This window comes from Melospiza georgiana, chromosome Z (genome assembly GCF_028018845.1).
Source record: "Melospiza georgiana isolate bMelGeo1 chromosome Z, bMelGeo1.pri, whole genome shotgun sequence".
NCBI lineage: Eukaryota > Metazoa > Chordata > Aves > Passeriformes > Passerellidae > Melospiza > Melospiza georgiana.
Window position 1 is genome coordinate 39,431,444 of NC_080465.1, and position 20,962 is coordinate 39,452,405.

General features: G+C 35.9%; 1 protein-coding gene across 8 annotated transcripts in view; it reads right to left on the bottom strand.

Moving 5' to 3' along the window:
• The window catches only part of SMARCA2 (SWI/SNF related, matrix associated, actin dependent regulator of chromatin, subfamily a, member 2), a 117,946-nt gene that overhangs the window by 46,524 nt on the left and 50,460 nt on the right, over window positions 1-20,962 (bottom strand). For all 8 annotated transcript variants that reach the window (XM_058043490.1, XM_058043495.1, XM_058043489.1 and 5 more), the window contains 14 exons: window positions 20,842-20,902; window positions 19,388-19,488; window positions 18,955-19,102; window positions 17,210-17,373; window positions 15,513-15,579; window positions 14,832-14,942; window positions 13,088-13,330; window positions 12,678-12,791; window positions 10,981-11,088; window positions 8,468-8,554; window positions 7,414-7,460; window positions 5,869-6,035; window positions 2,233-2,396; window positions 1,242-1,469 (listed from right to left, as the gene is read on the bottom strand). In XM_058043490.1, the coding sequence (XP_057899473.1) occupies window positions 1,242-1,469; window positions 2,233-2,396; window positions 5,869-6,035; window positions 7,414-7,460; window positions 8,468-8,554; window positions 10,981-11,088; window positions 12,678-12,791; window positions 13,088-13,330; window positions 14,832-14,942; window positions 15,513-15,579; window positions 17,210-17,373; window positions 18,955-19,102; window positions 19,388-19,488; window positions 20,842-20,902 (1,810 nt within the window). The remainder of the gene's footprint in view (window positions 1-1,241; window positions 1,470-2,232; window positions 2,397-5,868; window positions 6,036-7,413; window positions 7,461-8,467; window positions 8,555-10,980; window positions 11,089-12,677; window positions 12,792-13,087; window positions 13,331-14,831; window positions 14,943-15,512; window positions 15,580-17,209; window positions 17,374-18,954; window positions 19,103-19,387; window positions 19,489-20,841; window positions 20,903-20,962) is intronic.

Below are 20,962 nucleotides of genomic sequence, written 5' to 3' on the forward strand. Positions count from 1 at the left end.
GGTCTGCTTTAGAACTACAGATTTACTTAATCAAAAATGGTACATACATATATCACCAAATTTCTGCATTAACACCACAAATAAAAGACAATTATTGATAAAAAAGTTTTGTCACTCTTCTTTAATTTCTATGAAAAATGCTAAAACAACACAAAATTTCATCTTAATCATGCTTTTCTAAATGCTCAAAGCAGAGTTTACACAAGAGGATTAATGACTAAAGAAGTAAACTCCTTGATCTTTGAAACTTTACTCCATATAACGAAGATGCTAGTGAAACACAGGCTGTAGAATCTCCTATCAGTGTACACGCTATTCACACACACAAGCTCTACTCAGAGGCAAGACTGGTCTCAAAAGCTCTGTCTTTAACCAGTTCAGGGTATTTTCAAGTTGGGAAAAACTCAGTGCTGATCAAAAATTTCTCTTTGTGCGTCATCAGTATAACTGACACATTTATTTAATTTCTCCCAAATACAGCTTTTGTCCAAATATTGAATTTTGTTCAAATTAAGGGAAGAATCTGCAATGACAGGTGAAAGAATAGACTTACCATTCCATACTCAGAGTTCCATTAAAGAACACAATGAAAAGAGGACACTCAGTGTCCTTCACTTCCCACTATTAAAAGAACCTCACTTCCCACTTTTAAAAGCAAAGACTTGACAGCTCTTTTAAAACAGCTAATTATTTCTGAAAGAGAAAGTGGTGATGAGAAGTCTGGGCCAGACATGGCATCAGAAAGAAACAGTTACTTTTGGGCTTGTCCTAAGCCCAAGGCATATCAAAGCAGATCTTAACTCTTAAATAGATTCCAAATGAAGTACAATAAGCAGGGTCCTTCAAAACTGAACCTAGGTAGTACTAGCTGCTCAGCACGTCTGAAAATCAAAGTGCCTAGCAGAACACATATATTGGACTTAGGAAATGGTTTATAATGTGTTCTGGAAAAAAATCTCTGTTTGAATGCAATTATTTGCCAAAATTATAAAGGCTAGATTGGGTTTTAAGTTGGAAAGCATAATTCTACACTAAGATTTAACCATAACCATTACATCATAACCAGTAGTTTTCAACCTAATACTGTGACCATAAAAAAAGATAAAAATTAAGTTATTTCTCTAAATGGATGGTAAGAAATGATAATGAAATTTTTAATTTCAAGAGTTATGACAATCTTTGTAAATGATGAATAAAAGAAGAGTCAGTACTTCTTGAGTAATTATTTCTAACCACCTTACCTCATTTTCTTCTTCATGCTCCAATATAGCTTGGAGGAAAGCTCTCCTTTCATGGCTTGAAGATTTCTGATCAAACATTCCTGCCTGAATAACTTTTTGATCTACATTCAGCTTATACTTTGCCGCAGCAAGTATCTTCTCTTCCACACTGTTCACAGTGCACAGTCGCAGGACTCTAACTTCATTCTGCTGACCAATTCGGTGAGCTCTATCCTGGGCTTGCAAGTCCTATTAGGCAAAGAACACAGAGAATAATTTAACAGAGAGAGTGAACACAGATAGTAAAACTCTTTTTAGTCTCGCCTCCCGTACATTTTACATGTGGTCATTGAGTATTATGTGAATTGAATACATTTGCACAATAACCGAAAACACGCACACAACTATGCACTTCCAGGGATATTGAATTTACTTTCTTACAAATAGGGAAAAAAAAAGGTGGCAAAGGCATAATTCAAGCTACCCCTTTTGGCTTTTTAAAACAAGTCAAAGTGGGTGTGATATCGTCTTTTTCTGGTATCTAGTTACTACTAACCACCACGGAGTAAGTTGTCCTCAGACCAAGACTCACATGGTCACTCACATGGTCACCTTATTTCATGAGACAGGCAGCATTCAGCATGGTGTGTAATACTTTACTGAAGTATTACAAACTACCTACCAAAGGCCAGTGAGCTGGTTACTATATCCTAAGGGTTAAAGAATGAGTACAGTTATACAAATGAAGCAAGTTTATAACACTCCTAGCACTGAGGATACTCCAAGACTCAGATAAAATATATATATAGGCACAGAATTAGTTCACCTATTCAAACGAAAACATTTCCTGATTGTGGCAGTTTGCCTCACTAATTCCTCTCAAAGCAGCATTTTATCTCTTCCTTGGATTTTTTCCTTTCATCCCAGGCTACATCATCTATTTAAAGAAGCAGTTCAAAAAATCATCATGGATTCTTTGCACATTTTATGAAGATAAGAAAATAAATACAACCTGATGAGGATTCCAGTCACTGTCAAAGATTATAACAGTGTCAGCAGCCTGGAGATTTAAGCCTAGCCCTCCAGCCCTTGTACTCAGCAAAAAGATAAAGTATTGTGATCCAGGTTCATTGAACTTCTTCAACAGAGCAGCTCGATCCTCTGATTTTGTTGTGCCTGAAAAAAAGAATTTAAAAATATCATATACTAAAGTTGTGAACGGAAATAATATAAATGTAACATCTGTTGCTAAAACTACATGTGAAAGGGTATTTTAGCGCACTGCTTTTTGACATCTCTGCCACATTTTCCATAACACTGGCCATGAATGTTTAGGTCAACTGTCTATCACACCTATGAGATGTACTTCTAAAGGTCTCTTTAAATGCATTTCTTTTGACATTTTTAAAGTAGATGTTAAAATGTTGGCTAACATTGTTATACCTTTTTGTAACTCATATAAATTTCAATTGAAACTACTATATACAAACAGAAGAGAGCTCTAGTTTTGATTAATGCCTTCTGGCTAGAGCAGCATTAAATATTCTTAAAAGCTACTTATACAGAGATTTATCAAAATGTCACTATTTGCCTTGGGAGTCATAGTTAATACCAAAAGACTGCAAATTCTTAAAATGTCCCATCTTGAGGGTGATATATGCATAGAAGATGACATGGCAAATTTTTTTTTATTACTATGGTGGGTTGTTCCCCAACTGGCTTCCACATATAGACCCCTGCCTCCCCACACTCAGCATTACATGGGGAGGAAATAAAACAGAAAAGCTCCTGTACTGAGAAAAAGGCAGCTTAATAGAAGTGAAAGGTGTGTGTGCAAGGACAAGAAGAGGGATTTATTTACGTTTCTCAGCAGCAAACAGATGTCCAGCTGCTTCCTGGGAAGCAGGGTCTCAGCACCTGTAATGACTAATTGGAAAGACAAATGCCATGGCAAGCAATGTCCCTGCATCCTCCACTTTTCCCTCAGGTTTTGGTTCAGGTTTATGGCTGTTCGTAACCCTTTGGTCAGCCTGGGTCAGCTGTCTTACCTGGGTGCCAGTTCAATGCAGCCTTACAGGCCTTGGGGGAAAGGTGTGTTTGGAGAGAAAGCCTTGACACTGCAAGCGCTGCTCAGCAATAGCCTAACCAGGGTGATGTCACTGGTGGTGTTACAAGTGCAAAGCACAGCATTACACTGGCTGCTAGGAGGAAAATTAACTCCACCCGTCTGTAGCCACCACAATCACACAGCCAAACTGCGAGCCCACTGCTGACACAGTGAACCCAATAAGCTTGTGAACTGAGTAGGAAACACTCCATGTAAGAAGTCATCTGGGCAGAACCTGGATAGATTATATCCCAGTATGAAAGTATCTGTCATTATGAAACTGGAAAGGAAAAAGAATGGTTTATGCAATTTAATAAACTACCTGAAAAAGCCAATGAGGTGTATTTACCATATTGTGTCTTGCCATAAATATTCTAGCATGAAAAGGAATCCATTTAAAAATACATGATGTAAAGTTATCTAAAACATTTAAAATGTAATGTAATTTATTTGTCTTGAATAGAAGTATTAAAGCACATGCAGGCCAGAGGTATGAAGAGGGCTTTGTTAGCATGCCCTCTGTTCTTCAGACAGTTTTGGCATTCTATGGCACAGTGAGATAGCTCATTTGTATGTCCATTTCATAAACCCATTTTACATTCAAGGATAATACTGGTTCAACTTCATGTTCATTAATATTAATAAAATATGAGAATATTTCTTGGTACTACTTTTTCTTCTGATTAAAGCATGAAGTTAAGAGTCAATTTAAAACACTGTTAAAAATGTTTAGAAGAAGCTTCAAGTCTCACTCACACTCTTCTCTGTATTTACCTGAAATCATTGCTTCTCTACTAAAAAGCATTCTGCTAAATGCTGCTGGTCCTATGTAATACTACTATGTATGAGATAAAACATTAAGCAAAAATGATCACTATTTAAGAAGCTCAGTATGAAGTAGAGATCATCATCATGGAAGAAGACCAAAATGGAAACTTCTTTCACACTGGTTTAAAACTCACGTGGGATTATTTTTAATTTTTCTTTCATAGAATTGCAGGACTCAATTAGCAAATCAAATAGATTTGCTCTGAGATCATCGAGTCCAACCTTTGATCAAACACTACCTTGTGTACTCAATCACAAGTGCTACAGCCAATCTTTCCTCAAACACTTTAATGGATGGTGACTTTCCCATGTTCCTGGGCAGGCCATTCCAATGTCCAATCTCTCTTTCTGTATTCCTCCTAATGCCCAACCTGAACTTCCCCTAGTGCAGCTTGAGACAGTGTCCTCTCGTCCTGTCACTGGCTGCCTGTGAGCAGAGACTGACCTCCACCAGGCTACAGCCTCCTTTCAGGGAGTTGTAGAGTGTGATGAGGTCACCCCTGACCCTCCTCTTCTCCAGGCTAAACAGCCCCAGCTCCCTCAGCTGCCTCTTCCAGGACGTATGTCCCAGACCCCTACCCAGAACCGCTGCCCTTTTCTGGACATGCTCCAGCAACCTCAATGTCCTTCTTGGAGCGAGGGACCCAGAACTGAACACAGAACTGAGAGTATGGCCTCTCCAGTGGGTACTCACTGAGTACAGGGGGTCAATCCCTGCCCTGCTCCTGCTGGCCACACCTTTGCTGGCACAGGCCAGGATGCCTTTGGCCTTCTTGGCCCCCTGGGCACTGCTGGCTCACGCTCAGCTGCTGTCACCAGCACCCCCAGGGCCTTTTCCTGTGGCAGCTTTGCAGCCACTCTGCCCCAGCCTGTGGCACTGCCTGGGGTTGCTGTGACCCAAGGGCGGTCTGTGAATCTACTGGGGGTACATTCAATCTCCTCATCCAGACCATCCACAAAGATATTGAACACTCAACAGAGACACTGAACAGAACAAAGATATTGGTATCTAAAATGTTTCTAAACCATCTTTTTGTTTGAAGTAATAAAACATATCTACACATGAAGAAATTGAGGCTTTTGATCATCCTGTGAAATTCAGGCATCACACTGAAATTCAGCTACCTTGTGAATGATAGCAGCTGAATTTTAAACAGACAAAAATTAATTTATTCCACTGGAATACAGGCCTAACACTGGCATTATCATCTCTTATCATGAGAAGATTTTCAGGTAACTTAGATAGTGATGACTGATTGGGAACCTTGGATTTTAAACCCTATGTGAAAAAGAGATGAGCCTCGAAGCAGCAAATCTATACATAAGCTGCATTCCTGGTATAGATCTGAATGTTTATCAGAAGAATCCATTGACCAAATGGTCTGCAGATTAAACAGAAAAAATAAAACACTGAAAGAGACAGAGAGAAATACTTCTACCAACAGAAGCAAAAGTACATCTTTCTCAGTACCTTCTTTGTTTGGAAGAATATGAGAAATTCTACTAAACTGCCACTGAAAGGTCTACTGGCATAACTTCATGGTAAATACACCTGCAAGATTATAAACAGTATTTTGAACCTGTTTTCACTCTTGTATAGTCACAACACACTGTTATGAAAATATTGGTGGGAGAACCCAGGGCTCGCATGCCCAAACTAATGAAGGATACTACCTCTTATCTTAGTATTTATCCTTTTCTCATTTAGCTTACCATCGAGGCGCAGGTAAAGGAAATTTCGAAATGCAAAGTAATCTTCCATAATGGTCATGAGTGATGTCATTTGACAGAAAAGAAGCACACGATGGTTAGTAGCTCGTAACTTTGGTAGAATACGATCGAGTAGCTCAAACTTCCCTGAGGCCCGATAAAGTTCAGCTCTGTTGGAGAGAAGCAGCAAAGTAAATACCAGAATAAGCCCACATTTAAAAGTCTGTAGTCATTATCATGTCAGAGTATAACAAAAAGACTAATTTACTTAATCTAAACAAGACTAATAGCACTTTTCTTTCCTTAAAATTGCACATGTTGATGAAAATAAACACATGCAAAGTCCCATTTTCCTGAATTTTTTTCAATTACAGAAATTGTGCTTTCAATCACTCAATTCTTTTTCATTATTTATTAAAACAAATGCTATTTCTTAGCTAAATAAGCATTCTATAAGCTAAGACATTCACCTCTTGCTTTGTTTTCAACTGGCATTAAAAACAACTTTCAGTTGCCACTGCAGTTTTAAATTGTATTCACCAAGCATTTGTTGGAAATTACCCCCTTTTCCACTCAACTACCACACATGTAGAAGTGAAGTATTGCAAATGGAACTAACATATGGAGATAGTGGCAGGAGTCTGACATACACTCTTTAGCCATACAACTTGGTCATCCCGAACAGTATTTAGCTGCTTTGATTAGCTACTCTTTTGTCTTCTATGCAAGAATTGCAAAACCAACTCCTAGCACAGAAATGCAACCCACAACCCAGAATATGAATATAAGTAAACAGAGCATCTAAATCAACACCACAGTGATACACTTTACAGGAATAAACTTCATACAATGTTTCTCTAACCTTGAGTCAGCACTCTCAAAATACAATTTATCATTAGCAATGGCACAAAATCCAGATGATACATAGCCTTCTGATATGCACTCATCTGTAATCAGCCTAAACTGTTTGGGAGACAAGTATTTTGGTATACTAGCTAAGGACACAAAGAGTCTGGTATACTAGATAAGGAAAAAAATATATCATTAGTACCTAAACAGGAAGAAAGTCAGGTGGATCATACACACTTTTTGTTTAGAAAGCATCCATTAACTTGACAGCTGCACAGAGTGTCAAGAAAAATAAAACAAATCTTTTTCATTTCAGAAAATGGAAGAAATGCAACTTTAATTTGGAAAAGAGATAGTAAAAAAGGAAAAGTAGAAGGCAAAAGTAACAATAAAGAGAAGAAAATCCTAACAGATATTCCTGAAGAGTCATCCCAATGAATTTCAGATGGTATATTATTTCAAAACAAGGGAAAAGGAAGACAAGAGTCTTTTCTGTCTACCATCATGAAGGAGACAGACAGTCATGAAAAGATCTTGTAACACTTCTATTACTACTAAATTTTGCTTTACATATGTGCCCTGTACTTCCTCTGCCTGTGTATGAAATGCTTGAGTTCCCTAGCATGTAGCTTCCAGAAAAATAAAGTTATCATTAATTCCAATACAACACTATGGACAGCAGGAAAAACAGAGAGTTACCCGTTAATGACCCCATTTGAGTAGCCCAGATGTTCAGCGAAGGACTCCTGCAGAGTTATAAGCAATAAACTTATTACAAAATACACAGCAGTCCAAAACTACAAGTTCTTATAGAAATCAAATTAAATATATGAGTACTGTGGTTTGCATTCAATTATGTTCATACTCTTGGAAACCACCTTGTGGCAACAGTGCTCTGCTTAATGTTTTCCTGTACAATTATTTGAAATTCATGATTTGCAGAACTGACTTCTGCAGCACACATTTTACCAGATTACAAACACGGTAAAATACCGATTATTAATTTATACTGATCAGTAGATGATCCATCTGCAAATTACTCAATTTAATTACTCAGCATACAAGATCACGAAGAGAGAAAACTACTACAATAATAATAATAATAATAATAATAATAATAATAATAATAATAATAATAATAATAATAATAATAATAATAATAATAATAATAATAATAACAATAACAATAATAATATATCACAGTAGGCATTTAATTATATTTTCATAAATTTGGCTATATACCAGATTTTTATTAGCCTTTATATCTTTTGAGATATATTACATTGCTATACTTAGGTCCTATTGAGAGATGGTATATAGAGTACATTTTTGCAGAAAAACAACATGGATAGAATAGAACAATTGCAGTCGACACTGCAGAAGATTAGCAGTCTGCTAACTACAGAGATTCTACACATGATATTTTGAACCAGCGTCTATACGTAATGAATTTGGAGTATGCAAATGCAAAAAATAGCTCTGGGTTGTGTTAAATTAACAAAAAACTCTTCACTTTTTAATGACACTGCTCCATAAAATTAACTATTTTAAAAACAGACTTTGGATTATCAATAAAAAGATGGCACTTGTTGACTATAATACATATTTTTTTCTGAATCTGTCCCTTCCAGTATAAATTATGTGGACAGAGATGTCTCCTCCCACACACATAAGCTTTAGAAGCAGTTTTCTACTATCCTATCCTATTTTACTGAATAAAAATAACTCTCAAAATCAGATCTATCAGTCTTACCTCAATGTGTTGAAACATGTATGGGTGATTGCATATCTTTCTCAATTGCATGATAGTGTTCATAAGAGTTTTTGCTCCACCTTTTCCCTATGGGTACAAACAAAACCAAACCAAATAATTAATTTCTTAGTTTATGAATATACCCTTTCAACATACTTTTATCCCAAATCCAAACATTACATCACTAATTTAAAAAAAAACCAAAAGGAAATCAAAACACACCAAAGCTCTACAATAAGAAAAAAACAAACCAGGACAAATCAAAACAACAAAAATCAAAAAACTATTGTCTTGCTCTATAAATTCATCTGTCATAAGGATGCTCTGTAATGAAAAAGGAAGACCTGGAAGCAATTGACAAAGTTCACTAGATTTCTACCTGCAGTATTCTTGATACTGTCCTGCTTATTTATACTGTTTACTATGAAAACATACAAACTTCATAGTGTCTGAACCATCTAACAGAAGTAATTCTAGTTGGACTATTTTCAATTCCATAGTAGCTTCTCTAATCCGTTAACTCAATATATGGGTTTCTCACTCCAAGCAAACATCAGGCCAAGCAAAACATCAGGCCAGAGATACTAAAATGCTAAAGCTCAACAACTTTGTGAGTAATATTATTTAAGGAAGCATATTCTCAAAACATACACTACAGGTAATAAAACATACACTACAGGTAATCTTGTAGAACCAGGACACTCATCAGACACTCAGATGTAACACTACACAGTTAAAAACTAACTGCAGCTGGTCAGCATACATTTGAGACCATTGTATCATATTAACGTTGCCAAAAACCTGTTGCTTTCTAATGCCATTTTGTTTTGTTACCACTTTATAAAAATGTGATCAGAGTGGCATCAGTATTCCAAGTCTGCTATATGACTAATTCAGATTTATTTTAAAAATCTTAGCCAAAATAATTTTGGCTAATTTTGATCAATTTTGAGTTGTAAACTAGGGGAAAATTCAGTACTTAATTATAACATATATTAGCAATATTCTAGACTTTTCTGGGAAGTACACCGAAATCATAACTTTCATCTAGAGATAGTCCATTTGAAGGGGGCACTCCATATATTTAAAACTTGGGTTTTGTTCTTTCTAAGATCATGTCTAATTTGCTCCAAAAATGCAGTTCATATTTGTTATAAAAATAATTTCCTAGAGCTTTCCATCTGAGTGAATTGTCTCTAATCTCAGCTGGGTCCAGGCCAGAGCTGCAGAAGGACATGATTTTTTTCATAACACAATGGTTGCTTTATCATTGAAGCTAAGCAATCTTAACAACCACCTCCCTTTACTGACAACAGGTAGCAGTGATAACAGAGTTTGATTTAACATTTTTTAAAAAAGTCATTTAGGAGAGAGTTGCAAGAAAGGAAAAATTTTAGCCCCCTGGGGAGAGTGGAAGGCAAGGGAAGTGTTCAGATGACAGCAAAGGCAATTTTAACCGGTTAATCACACAGGTCGAGAAACAGGTAGGGAAAAATACATGGAAATGTCTGAGCAGATGAAAGAAAGACCAGAAAAAGAAGTGGAAGACTGTGATACAAAATGAACTTTTTTAGGACAAACATAAAGACACCAAACTGAAAAAAATGCATTAAAAATACAACTGAGGAATATGAATTAATGTCTAAAAAGTGTTCAAACTATGAAGATGCATTTCAATATCCAGTCAAAAAGAGCCCTTTTTCTAGAGTTTAATTAAGCACCAGTAAAGAAAACAATTTGACTGCAAAGAACTAGGAAGGTAAAGTAAGATACTGAAGAGAAAAATCACCAAAATATTTCTTTGTACCAATGCAACATGAAAAAGGATAATGGAAAGACTATATGTGCACTATATATACACACTAGAGAGTGCAAACTGAAACTCTTATATATTCTAGATATTCTGTAGTGTCTGTTCAAAGTATTTCGCATTTACTATATTTCAAATTTGTTATCACATGAAAAGTTGAAGAAGGGCAATTTCTTTACTCAGTAGTGACTGGATCAAACCCCATGTCAGCATAACCAACATTTACAACTACAAAGTCTAAGTCTGACTATATGACTTTTAATCTTACTGATCTCAAAGAATTTTGTCACCAACAGATCTTGTAAGGATGAATGCAAGCATACAGTCCTAGCTAACTGAAACAAGACTTAACTAATAGCTCTGAAAAACAAGATAAATGATCATCTCTAGCCATCACTCCCACAACCACAATTATTCAGATATATTACTGAATTAAGCTCAGCCAAGGAAAATGAAGTTTTTTCTCAAACATTGCTTGTTTGCAGGAAGGCAGTACAACTACACTGAATACAACTGAGTGCAACTACAAATCCTTGTGAATAGCTGCTGTATTGTAACTAAAAGGCATGCCTGAAATTTCTCTTCCCCTGGGAGATACCTGCAGTAAGGATCTATACATTAATTTTATAAAACAGAAGTCATGTTATTAACATGTTCACTCATAATACATTATTTCCTTCATATTTTAGTCTTTCTTTTGTACCTTCTTGTCTTTTTCAGAACCATCTGTGAGAAGGATCCCCTTGGCTTGCATGTGACGGTACAGGATCTTTTGAAGAGCTGACATATCACATTTGATCACATATTCCACCTGGTATTTAAAAAAAAAAAAACCCAAACCATGAACATGCTGGCATAATAATGTTAGTCAGAACTAACTGCAAGTTCTTGTCATTCTACAACAAAACAAAAAAACCCTATTAATCTTCTATCTACCAGATCGCCACATAAAGTTTCAATGACCAGCAATACAACTGCAAGCACAGAAACGAGTATTTATGAGTCACAGCTGCAGCGAGACAGCTGGATCCTAAAGATGCAACTGCAAGATTACCAAACATACTTTATTTCTCACTCTCTAATTTTTAAAATCTAAAAAAAATAACTTTAAACTAATTTTGAAATTAACATGCAACTAAAAAACTATTTTATGTTTAATAACCAATTGAATTTATTTTGTGTGTTAAGTATTATAAAAGTATCAAGCAAAGCATCATAAAAGTATCATCACTATGTATCTAGTAATTATAGAGTCTAACTGGCATAATGTTTATCTAGACTGCCACCATTTTCTCAACATCCACTAAAACACTAGGAATTAATACAGTATTGATTGTATGATTGCTACATTCAGGCTGACTTGCTCAGCTTTGCAAAACTATATTTAGTTCTTAACTGCATACTAGATTTAAAAACAGTAACAGAAAGACTTCACACACCAATTTTATGTGATTTTTTTCTATTGCCCAGTGTCCAGATTATAATCACTACAGTTTTATTAAGTTATGTCAAACAAAAACTGTAACATAACAAAACCACACTAGAGGCTAGAAATCTTTCAAGCGATGAAGGAAAGACGATGCGTAAGATTCCTCATGTTTAATATATAAACAGGAAGAAAACTATCAGGTTATTTTCTTCTCAAAAAGACAAGAGTATAAACTCCTTAAAGAGAAGTGACTTGTTTACCAACATTTGCAAGAGCAAATGAACTTGAGTAGGCTTCTGCCCCCAGGTTCAATCCTCATGGCTGGATAAACTTCTTTTCTCAGATAATAGCAACAAAAAGAAACATGGTCTGAGTATGACTGTGTGTGTAACTTGAAAATTTTGCCTCTCCAATGCCTATTACTGGATTTGTCAGTAGTTTGATTTAAGTATTGTTTTCAAATGAAAACATCTTTTATTCTCAAATAAATTCTTCTGAGGATATTGAGAATTTGACTTTTGAAGGAACAGAAATTTGCAACATAAGTAGTATTTACATGATTACAAAGATGAAAAATAATTTAAAATGCCTTTCTTTGTATTGTCTCTAAGCATCTGTACACAGTTCTCCATCCATTTAGCCAGTCAGCTCATAACACACCCTAAAGTATATCAGTTTGGTTTGGTTTTAATCCAGTTTACCTTAAAACCAACTTTTCCTTATCACACCTTCAAATTTACTTTTTTTTAAATTTTAGTTGCTGTTATTCTGTGAAGAGGGATGCAGAATTGCAGAGGAGGACACAATGGGACAAAATAATTATCCAGAAATAAAAACAATTTCCTTTGAAATCAGAAAATAATTTTATGTATAAACACACACTATAGAAGTCCTGTTCTGCAAAATAAATCTCAAAACTTAATGCTTAGAAAGATTATTAAACCCCTTCCAAAACTCCTCTCATTGCAAACCTTTTCTGGGAGTTGAGACTCAACCTCCTTCTTCAGTCTTCTCAGCAAGAAGGGCCGAAGCACTTTATGCAGACGACGGATGATCAGAATAGTTTCTTCCTCATTTAAGTCCACCTAGAAAAGTTTGTAAAAGTCACTACAAGGCAACTCAAATATATTAGTTAACGTCTTCTCTCACATGGAATGCTAAGAATGTGCAATGATTATTTGCATCTTACAACCAAACTGACACCGAGTCAAAAAATGCAGTTTAAACCTTAAAATTTTGGTATTATAAAAGAGGGGTCTTTTAGTTATGCTAAATTCTTAACATAACTAAAGTTCAAACACTAATCCTTCTGAGTAAGCTCTTTTCTGTTTTCATCAAAGTGGTTTATTTCTGATCTTTTAAAAAAACACTGCCACAGTACCCTTTCTCCAGTCATGGCAAATGGAGCATTGAACCACTGCTCAAAGGTGCTGCAGCTCTTGAAAATGGTTGGAAGAAGGAAATTGAGGAGAGCCCAAAGTTCAGGTAACTTGTTCTGCAAAGGAGTCCCAGTCAGCAGGATTCGCCGAGGGGCCACATAGTGAGTATTCAAGACCTGAGTCAGCTTGCAGTGATGGTTCTTCATTCGATGGCCCTCATCTACTATCATGTACTTCCACCGAATCTGAAAGAAAAAGAAGAAAAGTTGGCAAAGTTAGAACAGGCCAGACTTTGTCAAGGTCCTCGCAACAAGTATAAAGCAAAAATACTTAAAGCCTGAGACATCAATCAGTCTCAACCTTGATGAAAGCCAAATCAAGCATTATGCAACTATCAGTGTCCTTGCTAGCAACACACAGAGAGACGAACACTAGGTACACTCAATCTGATGATGAATTCTGACTGGAACTGAAACAGTTAACAGCAAGCAGACTCCTTCCATTTTTGGGAAAGAGATTAGAATGACTGGCTCTTCAAGGCCAGATTATGGTTTACAGTGGAAAAAAGAAACCATATAAACTGCAAACAATCTGTCTGTACACAGAACCTTGACAGGAGACAAAAGCCTTTTCAGATAAAGGTGAGTATGCTCATAAACAACAGCAACCCTGAACTTTATTTTGTTTCAGCTAATACTATGTTTTTACTTGAAAAGAAAGCAGCATAATTAAAAACATCTCAGTTACTGCATTTTCAACTAAAGTATCTATTTATTAATATGAAATCTTAAATGCAATCACAGCAGATGTTGAAAGCTGTTGTTCAAGTGCTCTGGTATCACATGTACTACAACATACTGACCATGTGACTAGGAAGGCCTCAGTTTGTACTTTTACACGTGCTACCTAATTCCATTTCCCAGGACAGGATATGTGGCATAGTGCTGTCCTTCTATCTTTCAGAAAGAGTCGGGGTAAAAAAAGGAAAAAGAACATTATGTAGTCTCAAGCTGTCCTCAAGCATTCAGAATGATACTAAGAAAATGCACTGCCTTTGTATTAGAAAGGACAAACAAGTGATAGGCAGTAAATATGCAGAAGGTAATAGATGAAAATGAAGTGAAAATGAACAATAAAACTACAGGAAAACCAATATGGTTTCTTTGTATAGCAAAATACCTCTGCTTTGTGCACACATGAAATAGTCTTACAGTGTAGTAGGCTTTTTAAATTAATTATATTTGATACCTACCTGTAGAGAGACAGTGAGCCCCTAAGAAGTGCAAGGTGTAGACTCTTTAGCCTGGATACCAAATTCATGATATAGGTAACTAGTCATGTGGGGGAAAGTGACCACAGAGCTGGAAGGGCCCTAACACGAGTCAGTTTCAGGACAGAAGTAACCCAAAAAGTGAAAAGTCACTGATGCAGATTAGGCTGAATATTATGCAGAGGTGAGAAAAATCATGTTCTTCCAAGGACAGCCAGGTATATAGTACTGACAGAATTGCACAAAGGAATTAGTCCCCTGGACACATTTGAGAAAATCCTAGTGTTTACAGAAGGGACAGCTGTGACTGAGAAGTTCAATTATAAACTGAGAAACAGAAATGTAAATGAAAGAGATAACTTTTATTGAAGGACAGAACAACCAGGAACTTTCCCATAAAATAAAAATGTGTTTTGTGGTATGTACCACTTGAAGGTGTCTGGGTCTTGCTGTAGAGACATAATGGTCAGAATTACCTTAGCAAGGATATGTTTGTCCTTTATGATGTACTCATAAGTAGTTAAAAGAACATTAAATTTTCCACTTCGAAGCTGAGGAACAAGTGAGCGGCGCATTGCAGGTGTACCCTAAAAGAGAGAGACACGTGAGTTGTTATTCTTTACTTTGATGAAGAAAAAACATTGTTTTTATGAATTAGCAGATAATAAGCAATCAGATGAACCTGCAATCCTACCATACTGTGAATAATACACTGATAAAATTCCAGACCTTGTCAGAGCACCTTTCCTAAACCTCTGCTGGACTGTAAAGCTGCTGATGGGGCTCATGGAAATATAAAGCCAGTGGTCCGGTCTCCATAAAAATTGTTTGGCTATATCACTACTACAGGAGCCAAACAAAAAAGCATTTAGCTAGGAATAAAATGTTAGGTAGTTACCATACTTAACTCTCAGCAGAAGCCTTGCAAATGTGATAATTAAATATTTGGTTCTGCATTTTGTACAATGATTTACAGCTGTTTTACTTCTACAGTCTTTTACAGTTTATGATAGTCCTCTTAGTATGGCTAACTCACACTGCTTAGTACATGACAAAACCTGATGAGCAGATAGTTTAAAAGCTTGCAGAGACAGAGGAAAAACTGTCTCTAGTTCTCATTCCTTCAATTCTACAGTCATATAAAAAGCAAATCAAACCTTGTAAGATATCTTCACCACTGAAGGAGCCCATTTGTCAAATTCATATGTCCAATTGGATAAAGTCCTATAGAGATTATAGAGAAAAGTAAGATGTTTCATCATCTGCAGATCAAACTTTTTAAGTGTTTCCAAGTGGTTACCAGCTTTTTAACACATTTTATGTAATCAACCCACATAAATAACAACTTCTTTTAAAAATGCACTTTATATACATTGCAATAAAATACAAGCATCTCAGAGGGAAACAACCAGAAAAAAAATGTGTGAAACACTCATTCAGCTTATATTCAGGGCCTTTTCTGAAACCAGTAAAAGTAGTGTTTTACATGCACGTTTATATTTTGGAACATAGTAACAATAAGAACAGTGTCTCTGGACAAAAAATAGATTTGCAAGTTCCTCTATACTAGATATATCATACAAAACTGGACACTACAGCTTTTCAAATACAGCCCAATGAAACTGACAATAGACTTTACCTGTGCTCTACTCCAGCAGAACTACTCATAGTGCCACCAACCACTACTTTGAGGATCCATTCTTACACTCTTTCTGCTGTTTTATCCCAACAAAAAAGTTGCTATATAGTGAAGCTAATTGCTATTATGAGACAACAGCAAAAAAAAACCCTTGAGGTTTTTCAGCTGGTTGCTATTTTTATGCTCTTCTTAGTGGACCAATGATGGCAGCAATACTAGCAAGGTAGAAAAGGCAGAGAAAGGCAGCTTTTAAAATGTATAAAAGAAAGAACTTTCAGCTCTTCTGACTTTTAAAAAAAACACTGGAGTACATAAAAGAAATCATATTTTTTACTGTGCTGACATGAAAATTGACATTAATAACACTCCCACTATTTTTGTTTTATAGAACTTCTCCCAGGTGTTTCTTCTCAAACTAAGCTTATCATTTGTGTTCATACAATTAAGCACACCTGTGGCATTTATCTTAGTTAATCATTTACTACTACAGCACAGCCAGAAGAGAGGACACCTCAAAATAAATCAAGAGATGACTACAAATCAAATTTATCCTAATTCTAGAACAAATTTGCATGCTCAGCATAACTGGTGGACAAATTAGCTAATGAAGTTACCAGGGAACCTCTCAACAGCAATCAAGTCAATTACACATAAAAATAAGATAACAAATCCTCAACACAAGATTTCCACAATGACTGACATTTTTTATTCAAATCACTAAAACCCACACCTGACCTTTGGAGAAAATAAAATGCGCTGAAAGAAATTTATATAACAAGCAGCATTTTGAAAAGCTAAGGAAAAGCAAAAGGGGGGGCAGCACAATAAACAATCATAATCTGCGCACCTGATAAAAGTGTGTATATCAATCAAGGCTACATATATCCAGGGATACCTATACAGTACTTGAAAGATCAACCTCATTAAAGCATGCTTGCATGGTATCAGATGAGGCACCAGCTGCTTAAAGAATTAAGCAGGAGATTTTTATTATCAGTTAAAAGCTGAAAGGTGAAGTGCTTGCATGCAATAGGAAAGAAAAAACATCCCCCTCACTTGGCTTAAGAGTGAATTACAGTAAATTCAATACAGTTTGCCAAAATTAATAGAATCAAGTGTTTTACCAGCTTTCTGGTTTTACCAGCGTGTTGTGTTCCAAATAAATCAATCTGCAATGGTTAGGACAATAATGCCAGAATGAGACCCATTACTTACGACAAGGGAACAATGATGAGATAGGGGCCATTGAGTCTTTTGTGCTCCATCAGGTAAGTGATCAGAGCAATAGTTTGTATTGTCTTTCCTAGTCCCATTTCATCTGCTAAAATTCCATTCAGATTGTTATTATAGAGAGAAACCATCCACTCCAGTCCCTGGAGCTGAAATGAAGAGTAAGTTTCAGTTATTTAAAACCCACAAAAATAATTAACAATAAATCAGCAGCATGGAACTAATGTTCTGATGTCCCTGTCTACTTACAAGTTGGATTTCCTTTAGTAATACTATATGCGTGGAGACCCCTGCCTATCCTTACATGGGAAAACATGTTCTGTTTAAAACACTCGGTAACATGAAGTCAGATTCCATGTATAAAGCAACAGAGGCACTTATAGTAAGGCTGATAAACACCACAGCAGGTATTTGTTCCTCAGTTTCAACACTCTCAAATGCTGAAACTTTCTGTATTTCATGACATTTGTGTGTGTCAATTAAAATCTTTCAAAACCAAACTCATCATAACCGCTCAAAACACAAAGTCTCACACTTGCCAGCTGTATCACTGGTATGCTAAAGCTCTTGTAGCACATGTCCACTTAGTATTTGCCATTCAAAACTCCATGTCAGAATAGGCCACCTTTGTCCAAATATGCCTTGTGTATAAAATTCCAGAGATGGAAGGAAGGCAGAGTTCTGTAGCTTAGCAGTATCAACATCATAGAATTTCACACTCCAAGGAATACTGCTAGAAAGCACTTTTCCCTTCTCAGACAGATTTTCACATGTGTGTATCACATTACTGATGGATGTGTGAAGTTTCTGGTCCTCATATCCAGAGTTTTGGTGTGTCCCATGCATGGAGAGAACAGGAAATTAGGTGGCCTGAGAAAGTTCAGAGGGAAAATTCTACAATACACTCTTGAATTAATTGTCTGTTCTTCCTGCACGACAGTATCCAAAATAACATTGCCAATTTACTGGCCTTACATGCATGTGAACTGATTAATATTTACTATTAAGTTATCAAGAGCTGACTGGAATCTGTAGTGTCACTCTATGTCCCACCTACAAAGTCACTTCAGAATTGAGGAAAGCTCTTTTGTCTACATAATTATTCTTTTATATATACAAGCAATGTTCTCAATAGAGATAAGATGCAGGTTGTTGGAGTTCACTGGAAAGTTGTGTGATAGCAGAAGTGCAGAAAATATGCATCAAGGACATTTTCAATCACATGTGAATCCAGCTCATATCAAAATAGTAAAGGTCTTGGTTACTAAATGCAGCGAAAGTCTGTGAAGAACACGTGACACCAACCTCCATAGCAAAATATTTATCTTATTTTCAAGTTGCACCTATCACTGCCCCAAAATATTAGGACCTTAATTAAAAATAAAATTCTAAACTTGTAAATATTGGAAGGAGGAAAATACTGTTAATCCACCACAAATTAAAAGAGTAAGAAATTAAAGTACAATTCAGAAGTATACCAAAATCAAAATATTGTCCACATGTAATGAAGAAAAAGTAGAGATAGCTGTAAAAAGTTTGTATTATTCAAGGAGTATGTATGTAACATTATCTGTGACAGGTATCAATGCTTTGTCCATACTTCCAAATTCTAACCTACTAGAGCCTTTGTATTTCTTAACAAATTTTCAGTTTGCCATTTGAAGGGTCACACTGAAATGTTTAGCACAATCCCAAGTTTTAGGTATTTTATTGTTTTAATGATTTCTCACCTGATAATGTTTTAATGTGCCATTAATAAGAAGGGAAGACTGCTTTTCCACTCTTTCAGTGATAGCATGAGCAACAGTGTAGTAGGATTGAGACCCTCTAGCACTATATTGCATGCTATATTCATCATCCACATCTTGTTTCGCTGTCCTGGAAGGCAGAAAAAGAACTCAAGTGAATTCCTAAAAACAAGTATTTTTTGACCATGGCTTACATGTCTAAAGAAACAGTTCAAGTCCACAGCTGTGAGTGAGGTGAGTACACCAAAGGGTGCAAGATTATAGAGTATACAATTAAATTACCATGTTCCTTCTCCTGCAGGTATTTATACCAGAGAAGTAAAGCAATTCACTGTAATCTACAGAAAGCTACTCTTGTGAAACACCACTGTTAGATATCACAGTTCCTAATAAACCGTACTTAAGGAAAACTCACTCAATGATTTGCTTTGCATCTTTCTCAGAAACTTCCTCACTGTTAGGATCCAGGAGTATCTTCTCATCTGTTTCTAATTTGCTTGATTCTTCTTCCTCATCCTACAGAAATACAGAAAAAGAACAGAAGTGCTGGGAAGTGTAATGTGTTCCTCAGTCATACTTTCAAATAGCATTCTCATACTGGTAGCTTTCATTGGTCAAGTGTTTTATGACAGACATCTGAATCATAAGGTTCAATTTACACCTATTCTGCACTGCAGCATAACAAAATGATTAATTTTTGACATACACTAACAAACAGGAAGTCAATAACACTTTGAAATACAAATTATTTTCCCCTGTCAAAGGCTTTCTCTGACTACCATATTCATGGAGAGTATTCCAACACCATGTGGATTTTTTTATGTTGTATTCTACATGTCTGATAAACTAATAAGGCTTAAAATACTGTCCCGTACTACTGATTTAGGCCTCTAGTTTCTTAATTTTTTAAAACCAGTTATTTTTACTCTTTTTGAAATAACTCATCTTTTGACTACTATTGCAGCAGATAGCATTAACTTAAAATCTCACTAAGTGAGATTCTAAAATCTGACAGATATCAGGCCCTTCTCTCCTACCTTAAAACTAACAGACATGTAGAATTACATAACCAGAAATTACCCCTACAAACACACACTGTAACATCATACAGTCCAGTCAATTTCAGTGGTTGTTTGGTCTAGTAGTGTAAAGACTGCTAAACATAGGAGATCTGAGTACTATACCTAGTTCTGCTACCAGACTGTTGATTGAACATGGTCCTTCTCTATTCCTCATTTCTGTTCTCCTTTAGAAAGTACTGATCTGAAAATGCTACTATGCAATTATCACTATTCATTATCCATAGTATGTAATATGATGACCCTGCAAGGCTGGGATCTTTGTATGGGTTAATGGTAACATTATTTTCAAAATTTTTATAACAACAGTATTTAAATCACCATCCAAATACTGAATCAAATAAGCCTACCCTGAAAAGCCTGAATATAAATCCCTGTCATAATACCTAACATTTTAATACACATAAGTAGTAACCATGATTTTTATTGCCTATAAAGCCTTCAATGCATAAACTTTGAAGATGTTAATTTCACTCAGCACACAGCCACAATGCAGCATTTTCTGAGATGTATTTTAAAACAGGAACCTGCTAAATCATCATTTATAATCGGAGTAAACTATTTACTCTTCCTAACAACAATTACCAGTTAGGCCTTTACAGAGTACATAAAGAACAAATGCTAAAAATCAAGAACTACCATTAATTTTCCTGTTCATAACAGTCTTAAAGCACCTGCACATCTGCTATCACCTCCCCTCTCTTCATTATGAAGAAGGGGAAAATGAAATATGGAATAAGTACTTGTTTTTTACTGTATTGTCACAGTATTTCTTTTTGAAGATACATACCTCCTCCTCATATTCAGAGCCACTTTCATCTTCACTGTCTGATCTGGGAGCAACTTCATAGCTGTACAAAAATGACAGAAAGATCATGAATTACAGTTAAAAGGGGGAAGCTAATAGGTGC